At 43.1% G+C, this 19,108-nt stretch overlaps 1 protein-coding gene across 2 annotated transcripts in view; it reads left to right on the forward strand.

Moving 5' to 3' along the window:
- OLFM2 (olfactomedin 2) overlaps nt 1-17,002 on the forward strand; it is a 522,305-nt gene extending 505,303 nt beyond the window's left edge. For both annotated transcript variants that reach the window (XM_073622529.1, XM_073622530.1), the window contains exon 6: nt 16,139-17,002. In XM_073622529.1, coding sequence (XP_073478630.1) covers nt 16,139-16,813 — 675 coding nt within the window. In that variant the 3' untranslated portion in view covers nt 16,814-17,002. The remainder of the gene's footprint in view (nt 1-16,138) is intronic.
- Nucleotides 17,003-19,108: the final 2,106 nt, after the last annotated feature.

The following is a 19,108-nucleotide window of genomic DNA, read 5'->3' on the forward strand; positions in this document are numbered from 1 at the left end:
GAATCCTATATTGTCTTCTCTAGGATAGACAGCTCTGAAACAATGAGTATATATCTTTCTTTGTGGAAGAAGCTGCACATTCTCCCATTAACTTGGGAATACTGGGCCTCTGAGAGCTTCAAATGACAAAGGATAAAAGGCTTAGGTTGTTTTGAACCTATAATGACTGCATCAGTTTTCTTGAGTTAGCTGTGGGCATAGGTGACTGTTGCTAACAATGTAAAGCAATCCAACAGAAGTCAGTCCCAACATTTCTGAGTTTATAAATATATATTTAATTTATTGACAAATAATGATTTTGGTATTTCTTTTTCTGTGTGATATCGATTGGTCTTTAATATAATTCATTTATTTGTGAGTTTTGGTTTTATTTTAGAAAAAAAAATGTCCGATTGGTTTATCAAACTCATTTAAAAAAGTACAACGATCGGGCAGGTTTATCAAACAGTGGTGGATAAAAAAACACAGCAGAGGGCGGCTTATATATTTATATGCCTGGAGGGGAGAAGGCAGATCCCAGAGAGCCCGTGCATCTGGGGCTGATCACTGTACATGTTTGCCTGGAGCGGAGTGTTTGCACGGCCTCTCTGGGATCTGCCTTCTCCCCTCCAGGCATATAAAAATATAAGCCGCCCTCTGCTGTGTTTTTTGCTGAACTGTAATAAGGCCTCCTATGATTAAGTCCATTGGATGAAACACATCAGAAGGGGGATGTTACATATGACAATGACAAGGGAGAGAATGACTCTCTGACCTATCTGTTACCAATAAAACTTGTTGCAGTTCAACTTAAAAACCCAACACAGAGTGCGGGTCATGTGTTTTTTTTATTTTCGAGCAGTGGATGACTTTCACATAGCAGTTAAATTGCAATTGGTCTGCCAAATTATCTTCTCTTTCCTTTTTGTACATCATCCACTCAGGGCTTTTTTTTAGTGGGAACGCAGTTCCAGCACCTCTAGCTAAAGAATGTATGTAATGGGAAGGAGTGCTGGGGTGGGCTTCAGGGTCTAGTGATGCTAGCTGCTGGGGGATCTATTGTGAGTGGAGGGGGTCTATTTTTGCAGGGAAGTCTATTGTTTCAGGTGGGAGAAATGTCATCAGCACACCAAGGATTCCTCAGAAGGATCCAAAGCTTTATTTACATGATCACACGGTACACATATGAGTATTCCAGCAAAAGTTGATTTTTTTTTAATCCCCTTTAGGCTCAGTTCACACTGCCGTGACTCGGGATCCGACTTGTGAGACCCCAAATTGTGTGACATGTTAAAATTCCATGTTAGTCAATGAGAGCTGTCTTAATTAGCACTCCTGAAGTCACTCTGACTTTAGAAAAGGTTCCTGTACTACTTCAAGGTGACTTCTATCCGACTTGTGCCCATAGACTTTAATGAAAGTCGCCTCCAAGTCGGATCCTCATCTATATTAATGTGATTTGGATACAACTTTACAGGAAGATTACCCAGGCATTCCCTAAAAGTCGCTTCAAAGTCACATCAAGTCATACTCAGGTTGCTAGCAAATCACCAGGACGTAGCCTAGCAAAGTCACACGGAAAGTCGCGCGACTTTCAGGTTGCGGCAGTGTGAACCAAGCTTTAAAGTATAACTGTGGCCAAGCTATGGACATTAACATATTTACATAGTCCTAACAAAGGGTAAATGAGGTTTAACCACTTGTCCTCCGGGAAGGTTTTACCTTCTTTTTTTGCTATTCAACACTGTGCTTCTTTGACTGGCAGTTGCATGGTCATGCAACACTGTACGCAAATGAAGATTATATCATTTTTTATCACACAAATAGAGCTTTCTTTTGCTGGTATTTGATCACCACTACTGTTTTCGTTTTCATTTTTTATTATACAAATGAAAAAAGACTAAAAATTTTGAAAAAAAACCCCCAATATTTTCTACTTTCTGTTATAAAACATATCCAATAAAATCAAACTTCTTCATTCATTAAGGCTCCATGCACACTGAAGCTGATAAAGTTTTTGGGAGTTTGGGCATTTTTTTTAGCAGCCCTAACTCCTCTCCATGGTATCCTATGTGTCCATGTTTTTTGGAGTTTATCAGCAGAGGAGTTCATGGGCTGTTGTCTGAATGCCCTAAAATCACGTTCAAGAGCAGTCCTAAAAACACCAGATGCCAGTAAAAGCTGTTAAACCCAGTTTAACACTGAATGCAGAGCGTCAGATGTTTCTCTGCCTCTATTCCAAATCAATGGTTCCCTATGGGAGCCCATTGATTTGAATAGAAGTAGCACCAGAAGTCGGATCATGATGATCCGTCTTGTGGTGCGGCCTGTGTGCTAAGTATGTTGAAGGGAAACCCCTGCCAAAATAAAAAAAAAAATTGGCGTGGGGTTCCCCCCAGGATGATAGCAGACCCTTCAGTCTGGTATGAATTTTAAGGGGTACACCATAAGGTTCCCCTTTAAATCCACACCAGACAGAAAGGTCTGGTATCGTCCTTGGGGGGAACCCCATGCTAATTTTGTTTTCATTTTGGCGGGGGTTCCCCTTCAACATCCTCAGCACACAAGTTGCTGACTTCTGTTGCGACTTCCATTCAAACCATAGACCCCCCAAAATACATACCAGACCCATGCAGAGCGAGCGCTCCTTCCTCCCCTCCTGGACCATACCAGGCCACATGCCCTCTACATGGGGGTTGGGTGTTGATGAGGACAAGGGCCTCTTCCCGACAACTCTGGACGGTGGTTGTCGGGGTCTGCAGGCAGGGGTTTATCGGAATCTAGAATCCCCCTTTAACAAGGGGGGCCCCAGATCCCGCCTCCCACCCTATGTGAATGAGTATGTGGTACATTGTACCCCTACTCATTCACCTAAAAAAAAGTGTCAAAAATAAACACAGTACACAGGTTTTTAAAGTATTTTATTAGGGCAGTTCCGGCGTCTCTTCTGATTTCTTCTCCCTTCTCCGGCTCTTCTTCCTCCTCTGGCGATGTCTTCTCCCTCTGCCAGTCTTTCTCCCTCTCTGGTTCTTTTCCTTTTTGCGCTGTCTTCACCCTCTTCTGCCAGGTCTTCTATCTCTGCTGTCTTCTCGCTCTTTTGCCGGGTCTTCGCCACTGTCGTCTCCCTCTGTTCTTCTTCTGATGTTGACTCGACACGATCTCTCGGTGTAATGCTGGGTCCACTGTGTGCAATGACTTATACTGACATGGGGCGGGGCAACCCACTGGCGTCATCTGGAGGCCCCACCCCCTTGTGACATCATTGTCACATCATGCCCCGGGTGGTGATGTCACAAGGGGGCGGGGCCTCCAGATGACATCAGCGGGTGGCCCCGCCCCATGTCAATATAAGTCATTGCACACAGCGGACCCAGCCTTACACCGGGGGGGAAGATCGTGTCTCGCTCATCCCCCCAGTATCCTGACCTGCCGGGCTGCGTGCTCAGATAAGAGTCTGGTATAGATTTTGGGGGAACCCCACACCATTTTATTTTGGCGTGGGGGATTCCCCTTGCAATCCATACCAGACTGAAGCGTCTGGTATCATCCTGGGGAGAACCCCACGCCAATTTTTTTTCATTTTGGCAGGGTTCCCCTTTAACATCCTCAGCACACAAGTCGCGCCATAAGTCGGATGATCATGATACAACGTCTGGTGCGACTTCTATTCAAATCATTGGGCTCCCATAGGGAACCATTGATTTTCAATAGAGGCAGAGAAACGCAGCTAAAAGCTAGCACAGCTAAATGCGCATTGACGCCAATGCAAAAGCTGATAAAATCGTGTTTTTAACACTGCTTTTTTCCTGGCATCGGGACTAGCTTTTAACGTCAGTTTATCAGCTTCAGTGTGCATGGAGCCTTAGGCCAAAATATATTCTGCTACATGTCTTTGGTAAAAATCAAACTGTGTTTTTGGGGACACAATACTATTAGAGACACTAGTATAGTTTTAATCGTGATTAAGATACTGATCCCTACAAGCACTATACTAGTAATGGAGGTAATCAGTGACTTATAGTGTGGCTGTGATAGCGTGGTGGGCAATCAGGCACTAATTGACACTGTCTGGGAGGGACTCTAGTTGACTAACTGACACTGATGTCGCTAGTGACACTAATACAGTGATCAGTGCTACTTCTGTACACTGTACTAATGACACTGGCTGGGAAGGGGTTAACATCAAGGGGCAATGATAGGGTTAACCATGTGCCTAAAAAGTGTAATGTGTGCTATTTTTACTCACGGATCTGGCTGTTTTTTTTCTTCCTGCTTTTCAGATTGATGTTTTGTGTACACAGAGCTCTGTGTGTATGTAAACACAGAACACTGTGTTGTGATTGGCCACAACAGGTCAGCAGATTTTAGCCAAAATCATTGGCTGAATCCTGCTGACAAGCTCGTGCTGTGTCCGAGATCAGCAGGAGGCACATGCATGCATGCCCGAAAACCAGGAGGTTTGCCGCGCCATGCGGTTGCATTGCGGTGCCTGGCTGTGCCGCCCGCTCACAGTAAATCTGTGGGCAGGTGACAAGTGGTTAAAACGAGTCCTCACTGGCCTCTGTAGCTGCATCCACTGTGAAGTAACTCATGCTCAAAATTTACAGCAGAAGCCCTGAAGTCCTTGTCTAAGTCTAATCAGCTACTGTACTTAGGCTCCTAATCTCTAATGTAAGCACAAAACACAAAACAGGAGCTCTTGTAAGGAAGACCAGAGTAAGCTGAGGTGCTGAGTAAAGGACTTGAAGGACTTCAGTGCTTGTGCTATGAATGAAGATGAATAGCTCCATAGCACCTACAGCTTAGAAGGGACTTGTTTGTAATCTAACTTCCTGATTTTTAAGATATTTTTCCTGTTTATTCTACTCAAAAGAGCATGGTGGATTTCTGCGGAAGGGGAATGCTTCAAGATACAAAGCCAAGCTCGGATAGTTAGTACAGGTAGAATGTATTTAATTGTATGATTAAATTGATTTGTGTTTTTTCAGGCTTACAACCATTTTAAGTGTCCATAGCCTGGTCACAGGTTCACTTTAAGTTCTTAAATTTGATTAAAGCATCATCCCAATCTTGGGTATCCATTTCCCATATAGCAAGCAATTGTGCTGCAAGTTTGAAAATGACTTGCTAAGCTATTGCTAGACTTAAAAATCAGAGAGGGGTTCCCGCGCTCACGGACCTAGAGGCTTGCAGCCCCCCCTTGCACTTACCCCCGAAGGAGTGAGTTAAATAATGAAAGGAATTGATTAGGGGTGGATGGCGCTACCTTATCAGGGTACCTTGATTTATAATTTAATGAACCTCAAAAGAAACCAGGAACTATATAATAATAAATACACACCTTTATCCCTCATTAGGTAGTGGATCTAAATGTCCACCGTTACCTGAGTGGACTGTGCTAGCAGATCAGTCTCATGCCTACATGCAGGTGTACACCATGTGATTAATCAACACAAATTAAATAGGTGACAATTGATAAAAAATCAATAGTGACAGCCAAACAAAATAAAGTTAAATAAAACACCACGGTACGAACTTATATTGATCCCCAAATGTGTCCAAATGTGCTTATAAGCAAAAAGGTGAATTTGAATAGTCCCAACATTAGACATATAGTGCAGTGTTGCACATTAGATAATATAAACTGATGGAAAAGTAATGAAAATTAATGAACAACTTAGTGGAAAAATTTTTTTGATGAAAAGAATATATATATAGTGTAAAAAATATAATAAAGTCCAATGGCAGGAAGTGAAAACGTCTGTAATCGGTGACTTTCGTGAAAACAGCTGATCAAATCCAGTGACTTGCGGTGCTCCCCCTCAAAGATCCCCACTCACCAGCTCCCTGCACCCCTGCAGGGGTAGTAGGCATGTAATGGTAGGCACCAGTAAGATGTGTATGGGTCATCAAGGTCCACCGCTCCAGCTGTGAGGTCTCCTTCAGTGTATCCTCATAGAGAAGAAACAGGGCTCCATAGTGTGATACCTGTTTTCTTTTGTCTTTCAACCTCTTTCTGTTTGTGCTCCATGTTCAGGGTGGAGAACAGCTCTGCGATTGTGGGCAGTAGTGGGCTGAATGTCAGCCAGTGTGCATTCAATCTCCAGAGGAGCACTCCATAGACGGGAAGTACTTACAGAGCATGTACGGTGATGTATTTCATGTTTCTTAGAAGGAAGATGTGTTCAAGGGAGTTGCAGGGAAACTGGTACGGGCGGAGCTCCCTGCCCCTGCAGGGGTATGAGCGTGTGATGTCTGCCTTTAATCGCTCCGATCCCACCGGTACCAGTATCCTTCCACTTAACCCAGTGCAGATGAACCACTCGTTGAGGAGGGGAGGGGGACTCACTGCCCCTTACTGCAGCACATATCCAAACCAGGCATCCACTCTCACCTGGAACTTCTTGTCTGCATCTGACATCACTTCCTGTCTGTACCTCCTCAACGAGTGGTTCATCTGCACTGGGTTAAGTGGAAGGATACTGGTACCGGTGGGATCGGAGCGATTAAAGGCAGACATCACACGCTCATACCCCTGCAGGGGCAGGGAGCTCCGCCCGTACCAGTTTCCCTGCAACTCCCTTGAACACATCTTCCTTCTAAGAAACATGAAATACATCAACGTACATGCTCTGTAAGTACTTCCCGTCTATGGAGTGCTCCTCTGGAGATTGAATGCACACTGGCTGACATTCAGCCCACTACTGCCCACAATCGCAGAGCTGTTCTCCACCCTGAACATGGAGCACAAACAGAAAGAGGTTGAAAGACAAAAGAAAACAGGTATCACACTATGGAGCCCTGTTTCTTCTCTATGAGGATACACTGAAGGAGACCTCACAGCTGGAGCGGTGGACCTTGATGACCCATACACATCTTACTGGTGCCTACCATTACATGCCTACTACCCCTGCAGGGGTGCAGGGAGCTGGTGAGTGGGGATCTTTGAGGGGGAGCACCGCAAGTCACTGGATTTGATCAGCTGTTTTCACGAAAGTCACCGATTACAGACGTTTTCACTTCCTGCCATTGGACTTTATTATATTTTTTACACTATATATATATTCTTTTCATCAAAAAATTTTTTCCACTAAGTTGTTCATTAATTTTCATTACTTTTCCATCAGTTTATATTATCTAATGTGCAACACTGCACTATATGTCTAATGTTGGGACTATTCAAATTCACCTTTTTGCTTATAAGCACATTTGGACACATTTGGGGATCAATATAAGTTCGTACCGTGGTGTTTTATTTAACTTTATTTTGTTTGGCTGTCACTATTGATTTTTTATCAATTGTCACCTATTTAATTTGTATCTATTGCTAGACTTACCAGGCTTCACAAGTTTGTTGCACAATTGCAGCAAGTCCCCATTGCATGACTCCAGAACAACTTTCTTTGCAAACATCCTGCAAGTTTTGGTTCAGTTAGATTGTGCTATTGTCATCCCACCACAGGGGTCACTGTGGCTGATTTTTCATGCTGTAAACTTGCAGAGCTCTTGCTGTAGACTCACCACTGCAACTTTGCTCTTGCTAGAGACTTGCCATGCAAATTTGCTACAAATTAGAAAAGTGTCAACTAGAAATTGTGCTTCAAGTGTACTTGCTAGTAAACATGTGCATCAAGTTAACAGACTTACAATTGAACACTGCCACAAATTTGGCATGTTATCCTTGCTATCCTTGCTATCTGGGTTGGTAAGAGTAATCCTACTTGATACTTATTTGTGGTGCTGGAATTCTGTCATTATCAGAATGTACTATATATTGAAAATCTAATATCTGTATTATAGAAATATGATCTTGTCTGTACCCCGATGAAGGAGACTCTTCTCTGAAGCGTGTTGAGTAACAGAAGATGCTATATCATACTGGAGAACAGTGACTAATCACCCTAACTTACGCAGTTCTATGTATATTTTAAAGATATGTGCAGCACTAAAAGTGAAAGGTCTCTGTTTATCTACAGGATGATCAAATATGTGCATCAATCGAAAACAGTGTACCATATAAATATATGAATACCATGAAGTCGTACATACATATAAAACTCATACTAATAATGAATGAACATCGGAATAGCTATAATGAGGTGACAAAAATAAATGTATCCAAGGGGAAAACAATTAGAAAAAACAAAATCAAAATAAGTCCACTTAGGTGCAAAATAAGTGTTGAAGTGAATCCAAAAAAGGAGGGTAAGTCATTATGGTATCAGCAAAAATCACATAGAGAACACATGTGTGAAGAAGACAACCACCACCAACTTTGGGAAGGCTTACTGGAACGTATGGACTCAAAAAGGTATACGTACAATGAGTCGCCAAGGCTTGTGGTGTATCTACACCAATGAGATGGAACATCCACGCCTCTTGCTCCTGGCCAAAATGGGGGATGATCCCTCCGTCCCTTGAATGGCTCAATGTAGCAAAACCGGTCAGGGCTGGCAGCCTCAAACAAAGGATGGGTCAAGTCTTCCTTATGCACTCATATGGTATAACCAGAAAGGAAACAAATGCTCCACATAGTGTAAAACCGTAGGTGATTTAAAAAGCAGGAACACTCACATTTGGATGAATAAAAAGCGCTTGTAGGGATATTCAATAGTAGAGAATTAACGCAATGGCAACAGCGAGGCTCGTTCTGACGCGTTTCATCTGGGGTCATGTATGTATGTATATGTTGTCTTTTATTAATTTCTAAATATTGTATAAATAAACTTTTCAATTTAAAAAAAAAAACATTGGAATTCAAACATGTTACTTGTCAATGTGCCATTTAAAGTCCCACTTGGGGAAAATACCTTGATTCTTTCCCAATCTTAGGTAGATCATTATTAACCCATTACAGTCTGCAAAGCTTTGACATTCTCTCATTCAGGATACCTTCAGCTGACCTTCCTTGCTATAAATTTCACCATGCTTGGATCACCTGGATCGTATATAACAATCGCCACTTTAATCTATTCTAAGTGCTAATACTCTTACTGCTAAGTACCGATGTAACACTATCGATTTGCAGCAGTAACCCAATCCGTTCCATGTGATGGCACCATCAATTGTATGCAGTAACACTATCGATCGTAACTTGTAATACAATTTATTCTGAGCTGTAATGTCATCAGTCCCGAGTGCAAGTAAAACATTGATCCCTGGCTGCAGTGTCCTGCATTCTAAGTGATGGCTGCATTGAACATTGGTGGAAATCCTATTACTTCAACGTGCCAGCACAATACAACCTGCAGCATTGCTCTTTCTCCCTGACAAAGCAATAGCTCTTAAGTGGTATTAATACTGATACTAAGTTGGGTACTTATGAAATGATATTCGTTCTTATTGATCCATGGCATTCACCCGCTTTGCTTGAATGAAAAAGGAACGGATTTGTTAAGAAGTTGGCAGTACTGAAATGAAAACTGGTATTAAAGCTAAAAGCCTTCCAGGGCAGTTCTTAATTATTTGTCTGTTGCTAAACAAAATTTGTTACTATCAGCAGTCAACAGCCTGTGTTGTGTGGAGCCAGCAGCTAGCTTCAATGTCATGTGATGTACAAACTCAATGGCCTTTATTTAACATAATAATGCAATGCTGTTCAGCTCAGGGCTGGAGGACTGTAATCCTGCTACCGGTTTAGTATATCTGTATGAATTTTTCTGGCCAATACGTGAGGAGTTCTCTAATTGTGAGTGCTGGAAAAGCTCGACATGTGATAATGAGCATGTTTCTGCACATGATGGTTACGTAAGTGCAAACGCTCGATAGTAATCAGAATTTAACCCATGCAGTCCAATTGTTCAAAGGAATGCTTGAATTCATTGCATTGCAAAAATCAGGCTCGGTTTATCCATGACAAAGATGACTCTAAGAGCTCATTCACGTGTGCTGCAGTAAAAGCGTTCATATGTGCCGTTTAGATGGCTTTCCATAAGAGTTTTACAGGTGGTGAAGCGGCAATATGTCGCCTCCTCATCGCCTTCTTTTAAGCTGAATTCCAGGAATTCAGCCACTTTGTGAAAAGTGCAAGCACACTATGTGTTAAGTCCAACAATCTCCTGAACTTATCTCTATTATTTATATCTGACCAGTTTATGGCTCTGCCGGAGTATACACTGACAGTCGGGGCTGGGAGAGAAGAGAGAGCAGCACACAGAGCAGCTATGCTCACCCATCCCCTCTGCTGCCCATTCAGAGAAGCCTTTGTATTTTGTGAATGAGTTCACATAATACAAAGGCTTATGTGATTGGGCAGGAGGATGGGGAGAGGCGGGCATAGCAGCTCCACCAGCTCTATTGTTAAAGATGCTTTGACATGAAGCAACAGCGTCTGGCCCCCGGAACTACAGCAATAGCCATTTTCCAGGAGTGCAATAAAACTGTCAGATATAAATTAGAGATATATCCAAGAGATGTCATACATCTCCCTGGACTCAACTCAAAATGTGCCTTCACTTTTTATAAAGGGGCTGAATTCCTGGAATTCAGCTTTAACCTTATAACTACTGTATTACCACATGCAGTGTAGTGAACGGCATTACTCGCGCTGATTGGGAGCACCGCTTTCTGAAAGCGACATGCTATTTAATCCCTTCCCGACCAGCCGCTGCAGTTGTACTGCAGCAGGTTGGCTCCCCTGGGCAAACCGACGTAACTCTACATCGGTTCGCCTTTTGACCACTAGGGGTCTGCTATCATCCTGGGGGGAACGCCACGCCAATTTTTTTTTTCATTTTGGCAGGGTTCCCCTTTAAAATCCTCAGCACACAAGTCGCACCACAAGTCGGATCATCATGATCCGACTTCTGGTGAGACTTCTATTCAAATCATTGGGCTCTTATAGGGAACCATTGATTTTGAATAGAGGCAGAGAAACACGGCTAAAAGCTAACATGGTTAAACGCGCATTGACGCCAATGCAAAATGCTGATACAATCGTGTTTTTAATGGTGCTTTTTTCCTGGCGTCAGGACTAGCTTTTAACGTCAGTTTATCAGCTTCAGTGTGCATGGAGCCTTAGGCCAAAATATATTCTGCTACATGTCTTTGGTAAAAACCAAACTGCGTTTTTGGGGACACAATACTATTAGAGACACTAGTATAGTTTTAATCGTGATTAAGATACTGATCACTACAGGCACTATACTAGTGATAAAACAGTGCAGCGCTGGCCAAATATCACATGAGTGAAATGTGTTGAATGAGTGAAAAATTCCAATTAAAGTGAGTAACAATCAATAAGGTTGTAACAACTAATAAATATTAATTAATCAATAAATTAATTGATTAATTAATATTTATTAGTTGTTACAACCTTATTGATTGTTACATTCAACACATTTCACTCATGTGATATTTGGCCAGCGCTGCACTGTTTTATCTATATCCACTTTTGTGGCCTCATATCGGGGTTATAGTGTCCAGCTGCAGGACTCTCACGTATCTTTATTATTATTTTAATGTTTATATCTCACTGTTTATGCACTGAGCACAAATCTTTTCTTATTTTATTTTCTTATTTTATTTTGTGACTATACTAGTGATGGAGGTGATCAGTGACTTATAGTGTGGCTGTGACAGTGTGGTAGGCAGTCAAGCCCTCACTGACCTCTGTAGCTGCATCCACTGTGAAGTAATTCATGCTCAAAATTTACAGCAGAAGCCCTGATGTCCTTGTCTAAGTCTAATCAGCTTCTGTACTCAGCAGTGAGTCAGCAGCATTGCAGGCTCCTAATCTCTAATGTAAGCACAAAACAGGAGCTCTTGGAACAAAGACCAGAGTAAGCTGAGGTGCTGAGTAAAGGACTTGCTTGTGCTATTAATGAGGATGAATAGCTCCATAGCACCTATAGCTACAGAAGTTAGAAGGGACTTGTTTGTAATCTAACTTCCTTTCAGAATGTTTTCCTGTTGGATTTATTATATTCAAAAGAGCATGGAGGATTTCTGGAGAAGGGGAATGCTTCAAGATGCAAAGTCAAGCTCAGATAGTTAGTACAGGTAGAATGTATTCAATTGTATGATTAGATTGATTTGTGTTTTTCAGGCTTGCAACCATTTTAAGTGTCCATAGCCCGGTCACAGGTTCACTTTAAGTTCTTAAATTTGATTAAAGCGTCATCCCAATCTTGGGTATCCATTTCCAATATTGTGCTGCAAGTTTGAAAATGACTTGCTAAGCTATTGCTAGACTTGCCAGGCTTCACAAGTTTGTTGCACAATTGGATGAGTGGAAGGATCTGCGCTTTCTTTTAACCATAGTTGCCAACATTGTAAAAAAAAAATGTGGGACACTTTTATGGCTGTAGGCGGAGCCGTACAATAATTAGGGGGTGGGGGCATTTGTTTGTAGGCGTGGCCTAAGGCAAAAAATACAAGCGAAAAATAGGCGTGGTTTACGCGACATAGTGGGCGTGGCTTAAATGGGCGTGTCTCAAGAGGGTGTGGTTAGAGTCTGAGATGAATGAGGGATGGAGAGGGAGAGAGGGGGAGAGGGATTAGAGGGATTAGAGGGGGAGAGGAAAATGATGGGACAGCAGCCCCAGATCCTACACAATAAAAATATGTGTATTCTAGAAAGTTTAACAATCAGCAGATAAAGATACTCCAAACACCTGGTGTTAGCACTTTAATCATCCCGGCACCATGGTTGTTATGGTGTCAGGATGATTGAAGTGCATTATTTCTATTATTTAATTGTAATATAAAATGAAATCATTCAACTCACCATAATGCAGAATCAGTGGGATCCCTGAGCGTGTCACTAGCCACTTCGCCTGCCACCAGCCGTCCGTCCTTGCGTCAGATGTCCCAGCAGAGTCCGTCCTTGCATCAGGTGTCCCAGCAGAGTCCGTCCTTGCATCAGATGTCCCAGCAGAGTCCGTCCTTGCATCAGGTGCCCCCAGCAGAGCCCCCCTTACATCAGATGTCCCCAGCGGAGCCCCCCCTCACACCAGGAGTCCCCAGCGGAGCCCCCCTCACATCAGGTGTCCCCGGCGGAGCTCCCCCTCACATCAGGTGTCCCCGAAGGAGCTCCCCCTCACATCAGGTGTCCCCGAAGGAGCTCCCCCTCACATCAGGTGTCCCCGGCGGAGCCCCCCCTCACATCAGGTGTCCCCGGCGGAGCCCCCCCTCACATCAGGTGTCCCCGTCGGAGCCCCCCCTCACATCAGGTGTCCCCGGCGGAGCCCCCCCTCACATCAGGTGTCCCCAGCGGAGCCCCCCTCACATCAGGTGTCCCCGGCGGAGCCCCCCCTCACATCAGGTGTCCCCGGCAGAGCCCCCCTTCACATCAGGTGTCCCTGGCAGAGCCCCCCCTCACATCAGGTGTCCCCGGCGGAGCTCCCCCTCACATCAGGTGTCCCCGGCGGAGCCCCCCCTCACATCAGGTGTCCCTGGCAGAGCCCCCCTCACATCAGGTGTCCCCGGTAGAGCCCCCTCACATCAGGTGTCCCCGGTAGAGCCCCCCCTCGCATCAGGTGTCCCCAGTGGAGCCCCCCTCACATCAGGTGTCCCCAGTGGAGTCCCCCTTTCATCAGGTGTGTGTCCCCAAAGGAGCCCCCCCACACATCAGGAGTCCCACAGCGGTGCGCCCCCCCCCTACCTCAGAGGTGTCCTGGTAGTCACGTGTCCGCAGCATGGCTAGTATCACACAGGAAGACGGCTGGGGGGGCTAGACGGAGCTCCTGCGTCGCCGCCCACCCTCCGCCTCACCTCGCCTACCTCCCCGCCCCGCTGCTAGTCTGATGTGGAAAGGGGCGGGGGGTAGGCCCTAGCCCCCCCCAGCCATCTTCCTTAACTTCATCAAAATGGCGGCCGCTGACCTCTAGCAGCGGCGGCGGCAGAACCGGATTTCTCTGGACATTTCCCGAGACACCAGAAATTCGGGAATTGGGCCCAAGTCCCAAGGGAAATCCGGGACAGTTGGCAAGTATGTTTTAACCCATCATACCATAACCTGTCTTGGTATGCTATCTTTCATCTCATAAATAACAATTGGCCTTTAGGATACAGAATCTTTATACATCCCTGTTGCCCCACAAAGGATTCATTAGGTAAATTATAAAAACTGCATTTAGGCCATCCATTATTGGAAAAAAATATATATATATAAAGCTATAAGGCACCATAATCTTCATTTACCCTGTTATTTAAGGAACCTAGGTATGTGTGTGTGCGTGTTCAGCAGAGGTGAAATAGTTATATTGCCATGTAATGAGTTGCTGAGACCTTACCTTGAGAACTGCATTTTATGACCCTACATATCTGCGTCTACAAGCACAGTCATAAAGAGGAAGCAATTCAGGGAATGGATACTAAAATAGTAACTTGTATAGATAATATAATGTATCGAGGTTTTAAACCTCTTACTTATAGCGCTGGGAAAATAAATGGAAGATAGTATGCATTCCGATGAAATTAATAAAACTGAGCAGAGTAGAGTATAATCATTAAACAACTTAAATCACTTGTAAGACTGAAATGAATATGTACAAAATCAGTTCAAGAAGGAGCAAAATGTTCTAAAGATACACAGGAAGAAATATTACATGGAACATCTACAAGGCCTACAGTCTGAATCCAAAATTATTACAGGGATTAAAAATACAAAACGGAACATAAGGCTGTATCCTTATCTGTTATATTGGTTTGGTGACCAATATAACAGATACGTTTGGAAAGTTTAGTTAAATTTTATCTAGCATCAGTAATAATTTGCGGTTAAGCATAGGCAGCAATAATATGTACATGTCTAACATAGGTATTTCCAACTTCTCACAAAGATTACAATTCTTCTGACAATTTCCTCATCTGTTTTTTGATTCAGAAGGATGCCGTTATCTTTGTCCAGTTTGGGCAACTACCTCCAGGACTAAGGCCCTGTTCAGACCTCGCATAGTGGGAAGGAGCATTCCCACTTGTGATTTTTAAGCATGATTTATAGGTGTTTCTTTGTGTTGGGCATAGGGCAGCCCATTCGCTTCAAAGGGATGCCCTATGTGCATTTTTTGCCCAAAAGAAGATCTTGTTCTTTTTTAGGTGACAAGCTTTGCGCAATTTTTAAACATGCGTTTTCTGTCACAAAATCACACAATGTTTGGAGTGCCATTAAGAATGAATGTCACCCAAATGCGCAACACGCAATTTGGTATTGTGGTGCTTCTGCCAGCCAGGTGTGCATGGGGCCTAAGATGCTAGCTTAAAGATGGCACAACCATGTATATCCTGGTGCTTGTACAGTTCTTGGTTCTGCCACAGCCTCTCACCTGACTTGCTACAAACTGGTGGAAATGGGACTAAGCCCCTTTGACATGGTCAAGATCCATTTATCTCAGCAGGGAATCTGTCCATTGATCCCCTGCTGAGCTGAGTGGAGCAGGCAGATGACAGGTCCGTGTCTGCTACGCTTATGCAGAGCGGTCACAGGCACAACCCGCTCTACTCTATGGGCAGTCAGATGTAAGTGGACCGGCTGTCTGTTTACATCCAACTGACCTCCAGTCTCTCTGCCCAGACCAAGGGGAATGGTTACCCTTTGTTTTTTTCCTGATCGGATTGGAGGTAGGCAGGTGAATACAGACACAAGTCCATTTACATCCGCTGCTCCATAGAGGAAAATGGAGGGTCCAATCAGGTCTGCTTGAAAAATGGACAGGCGGACATGATCCAACCGCTCATGTGAAAGGAGCCTAAGGAAGTGCTTCTTTGTGCCTGAATCAGACTTATGACATCTTCTCAGCCTAGGTGCATATACTCCAGAATGTCTTTTTAATGATAAAAAGTGGAACAGTTTTGAATTATATTGTTGCTGTATATTGTGACTTGTCAGAAATTTATTTAGACGGATGTGTACATGTACTGAAAGGTCCACAATAAAAAGGCAGAATATTGGGCAAAGTGCAATAACCCACAGAAAACATCAGGATCATAATTTATCTTTGTCTTATGTGAGTGCAAAAATGAAAACTGATCAGGTATTGAGGTTTACTGAAGTTTTACCAATTGAATATACTAGTAGACTTTTGGGATCTGTAGATAATGCTGTGGATTATGGTTGTGGTGATGTTGCGAACTGATGTCCAGTGCCCTCATTTGTAGTATCAAGTAATACAAACACTGGTTAACATTTCACCTCTAAAACAACATTTTTCTTTTCCAGGTTTGGTACATGGATGGTTACCTAAAAGGCCGAAGAGTCTTAGAATATCGCAGCCTCAATGACTTTATCAAAGGCCAGAACTTCGTGCAACACCTTCTGCCCCATCCCTGGGCCGGTACTGGCCATGTGGTTTACAATGGATCTCTGTATTACAACAAGTACCAGAGCAACATTGTGGTAAAATATCACTTCCGATCACGTAGTGTCTCTGTTCAGAGGAATCTCAACAATGCTGGCTACAACAACACCTTCCCTTACTCCTGGGGTGGATTCTCCGACATTGACTTCATGGTGGATGAAAATGGGCTCTGGGCAGTTTACACGACTAATCAGAATGCAGGAAATATTGTTGTCAGCAAGCTGGACCCCCTAACGCTGGAGATCCTCCAGACCTGGGACACTGGCTACCCAAAACGTAGTGCTGGAGAGTCCTTCATGATATGCGGCACCCTCTATGTAACCAATTCCCATTTAGCAGGAGCCAAGATCTACTTTGCATATTACACCAATTCTTCTACTTATGAATACACAGATATCCCATTCCATAATCAGTATTCACACATATCTATGCTGGACTACAACCCACGAGAGAGAGTCCTCTACACCTGGAATAATGGTCATCAAGTTCTCTATAATGTCACTCTGTTCCATGTTATAAAGACTTCTGGAGAGTGATGTGGACTGCATAGGACGATCATCTCACGTTTCTTTGTTTCTTTCTTGGTTTAATTCTTTTTACAGTCTGAGATTATCAGTTATTTTTATGAAACGCACAGAACACAAAAGACTTTCACGTGGTTGAGTGAGCATGGTATCAAATATACTTTTTTTTCTGGTGGAAAATAAAGACAGTATTTGACATTGGTACCGTTTGGCCAGTGGTATTTTTTCAATATGTGATGATACGTTTCAGAATATTCATATATAGTATAGTGTGGTGATATTAAACAGCCAGTGAACCTTTAAGGGCCTCAAAAATAAACTAATGCTGCTCAAAATGGCAGCATATTACACATTTTATTATATTAAAGCAAAATAAAATAAAATCAACACATATGAAAAGTAAGTCAGAGAAGTTAATAAATATTATATGTAAAGTATATTATTATTCTTTAATGAACTGTGAAACTGTCCTGAAGGATGACAAGCAGAGGGCCAAAAACTAGATGCCAGAATTACCTGTAGAAGCAGGGCTTAGCTTTCTTATATTGGTTCCCCTACTTAATGACTAGTAATCTGATAAAGTAGAAGCCAAGAGATCCATGCACTGCTAGGTACAGCTTCTCTCCAGCCAGGAGAACAGTGAATAGCACAGTAGCGCCATGAGCGAATCTCATAACTAATCTTATAAGACTAGCAGTCGGAGGCAGCAGTGCCTTAAATACACTCTGTCATAAGTCTTAAGGTATACGAGTGTCTGGACACAGTCGCATGTCAGGAAAAGGAATAAGTTGATCCTAGCAGGTCTCAGTTCGAGGCAGGTTTGGCAAACATTACTTGTTCAGCTGCCAAATCAGAAACCCGCTGAAGTCAATGGAAGCCGAATGTTAAAAACAGTGATTGCCATTTTCTAGTCTAATAGGCAAGAGATTGCCAAACAAATGACATAGAGGGTTGTGCACTCCCCCAGGGAAGAAGTACCAAAGCAAAAAATCTTTTGGTGGGGAGAAGTGATTTTAATAAAGCCTAAAAGGTAAACATTAAAAAAATGTAAACCCCTCTCAATAACATGCCATAGGGATGCCCTTAACCTGCCTATGAAGTGGAGTATTAGTAGAATGTTAGCAAACTACTACAGCAAAATTTACATTTACAAATAAAAAAAATGCATCTTAAATTGACAGCAAATGACAGCCCCTGGCTGTTTCCTTCTGTTTGTAAATAATGTGGCCTAGGATTCCCTTCTTCTATTCCAGACCCTTATCCCAGATGTGGGTCTGGTAAGGATTTTAAACAGGAACCCCATGCAAAAACTAAAAACTAAAAAGCATGGGTGGCCACCCCCAGAAGAAAATCTTTACCAAACCCTTATCCGAGCATACAGCCTGGCTGACCAGGCCATATGCCCTCAACATGGGAAGAAAGCCTTGTCAGAGGGAATCCCCCAGCAAAGCACATTGTTTCCATGTTAGTGAGGACAAGGGCCAATTACCCACAACCATGGGCATCTGGTTGTGGAGGTATACAGACAGAGGGACTTATCTAAATCTGGACCCCATAAGAATGAGTAAGAGGTGCCTAGTACCCCTGCTCATTCACAAAAAATCGTAAGTATTAAATAAAAACGAACACTTTTTGACAAGTCCTTTCCGTCATCCAGCGATGCAGATCCACATTAATTCCTGATGAACAATGCATGCCGACACAATCTGCTTCCAACAACTGCTTACCACAAATGACAGCTCCCAGTCCCTGCCTCGGAATGTTAACTAAAAAGCGGGGGGTCTCCTGGGAGACATCATTGACCATATATGGACATGACTATATTTGTTTAATGATGTAATGGGGATTCCCATGATGTCATCGACTGCATATAGTCATGGTCACATTGTGATACATGATTTGAGTTCTTTTTTTCTTTTCAATAAAGATTTGTCAAAAAGTGTTTGTCTTTATTTACATTTTTTTTGCAAATGAATAGGGGTATTATATATGGGGTACTATGTGAGTAGGGGGAGGACTAGAGCCTCTTTCAGCTTTTTATTGTTGTCTGTTTCCCTGTTGCAGATTTTCCCTCACTGTCTGGTAAATTTGTCCTTGGAACAGTAAGTGAGGGGAAATCTCTTTAACGATGCCCCGGATAGCAGTAAAGCCTAAAGGGGTATCCAGAAAAAAAGAGAAAAAGTTTGGGGTAAAGATACAGTTAAAAGCTGAATTTCAGGAATAGATTTTTCTTTCAAAGTTACATTGGTCCATATATTCCATAGCTGAGGGGCATCTGTGGAAGCAGAGAATTACTGTAGTAGTCAC

The sequence above is a fragment of the Aquarana catesbeiana genome, linkage group LG03, assembly GCF_042186555.1.
Source record: "Aquarana catesbeiana isolate 2022-GZ linkage group LG03, ASM4218655v1, whole genome shotgun sequence".
Taxonomy (NCBI): domain Eukaryota; kingdom Metazoa; phylum Chordata; class Amphibia; order Anura; family Ranidae; genus Aquarana; species Aquarana catesbeiana.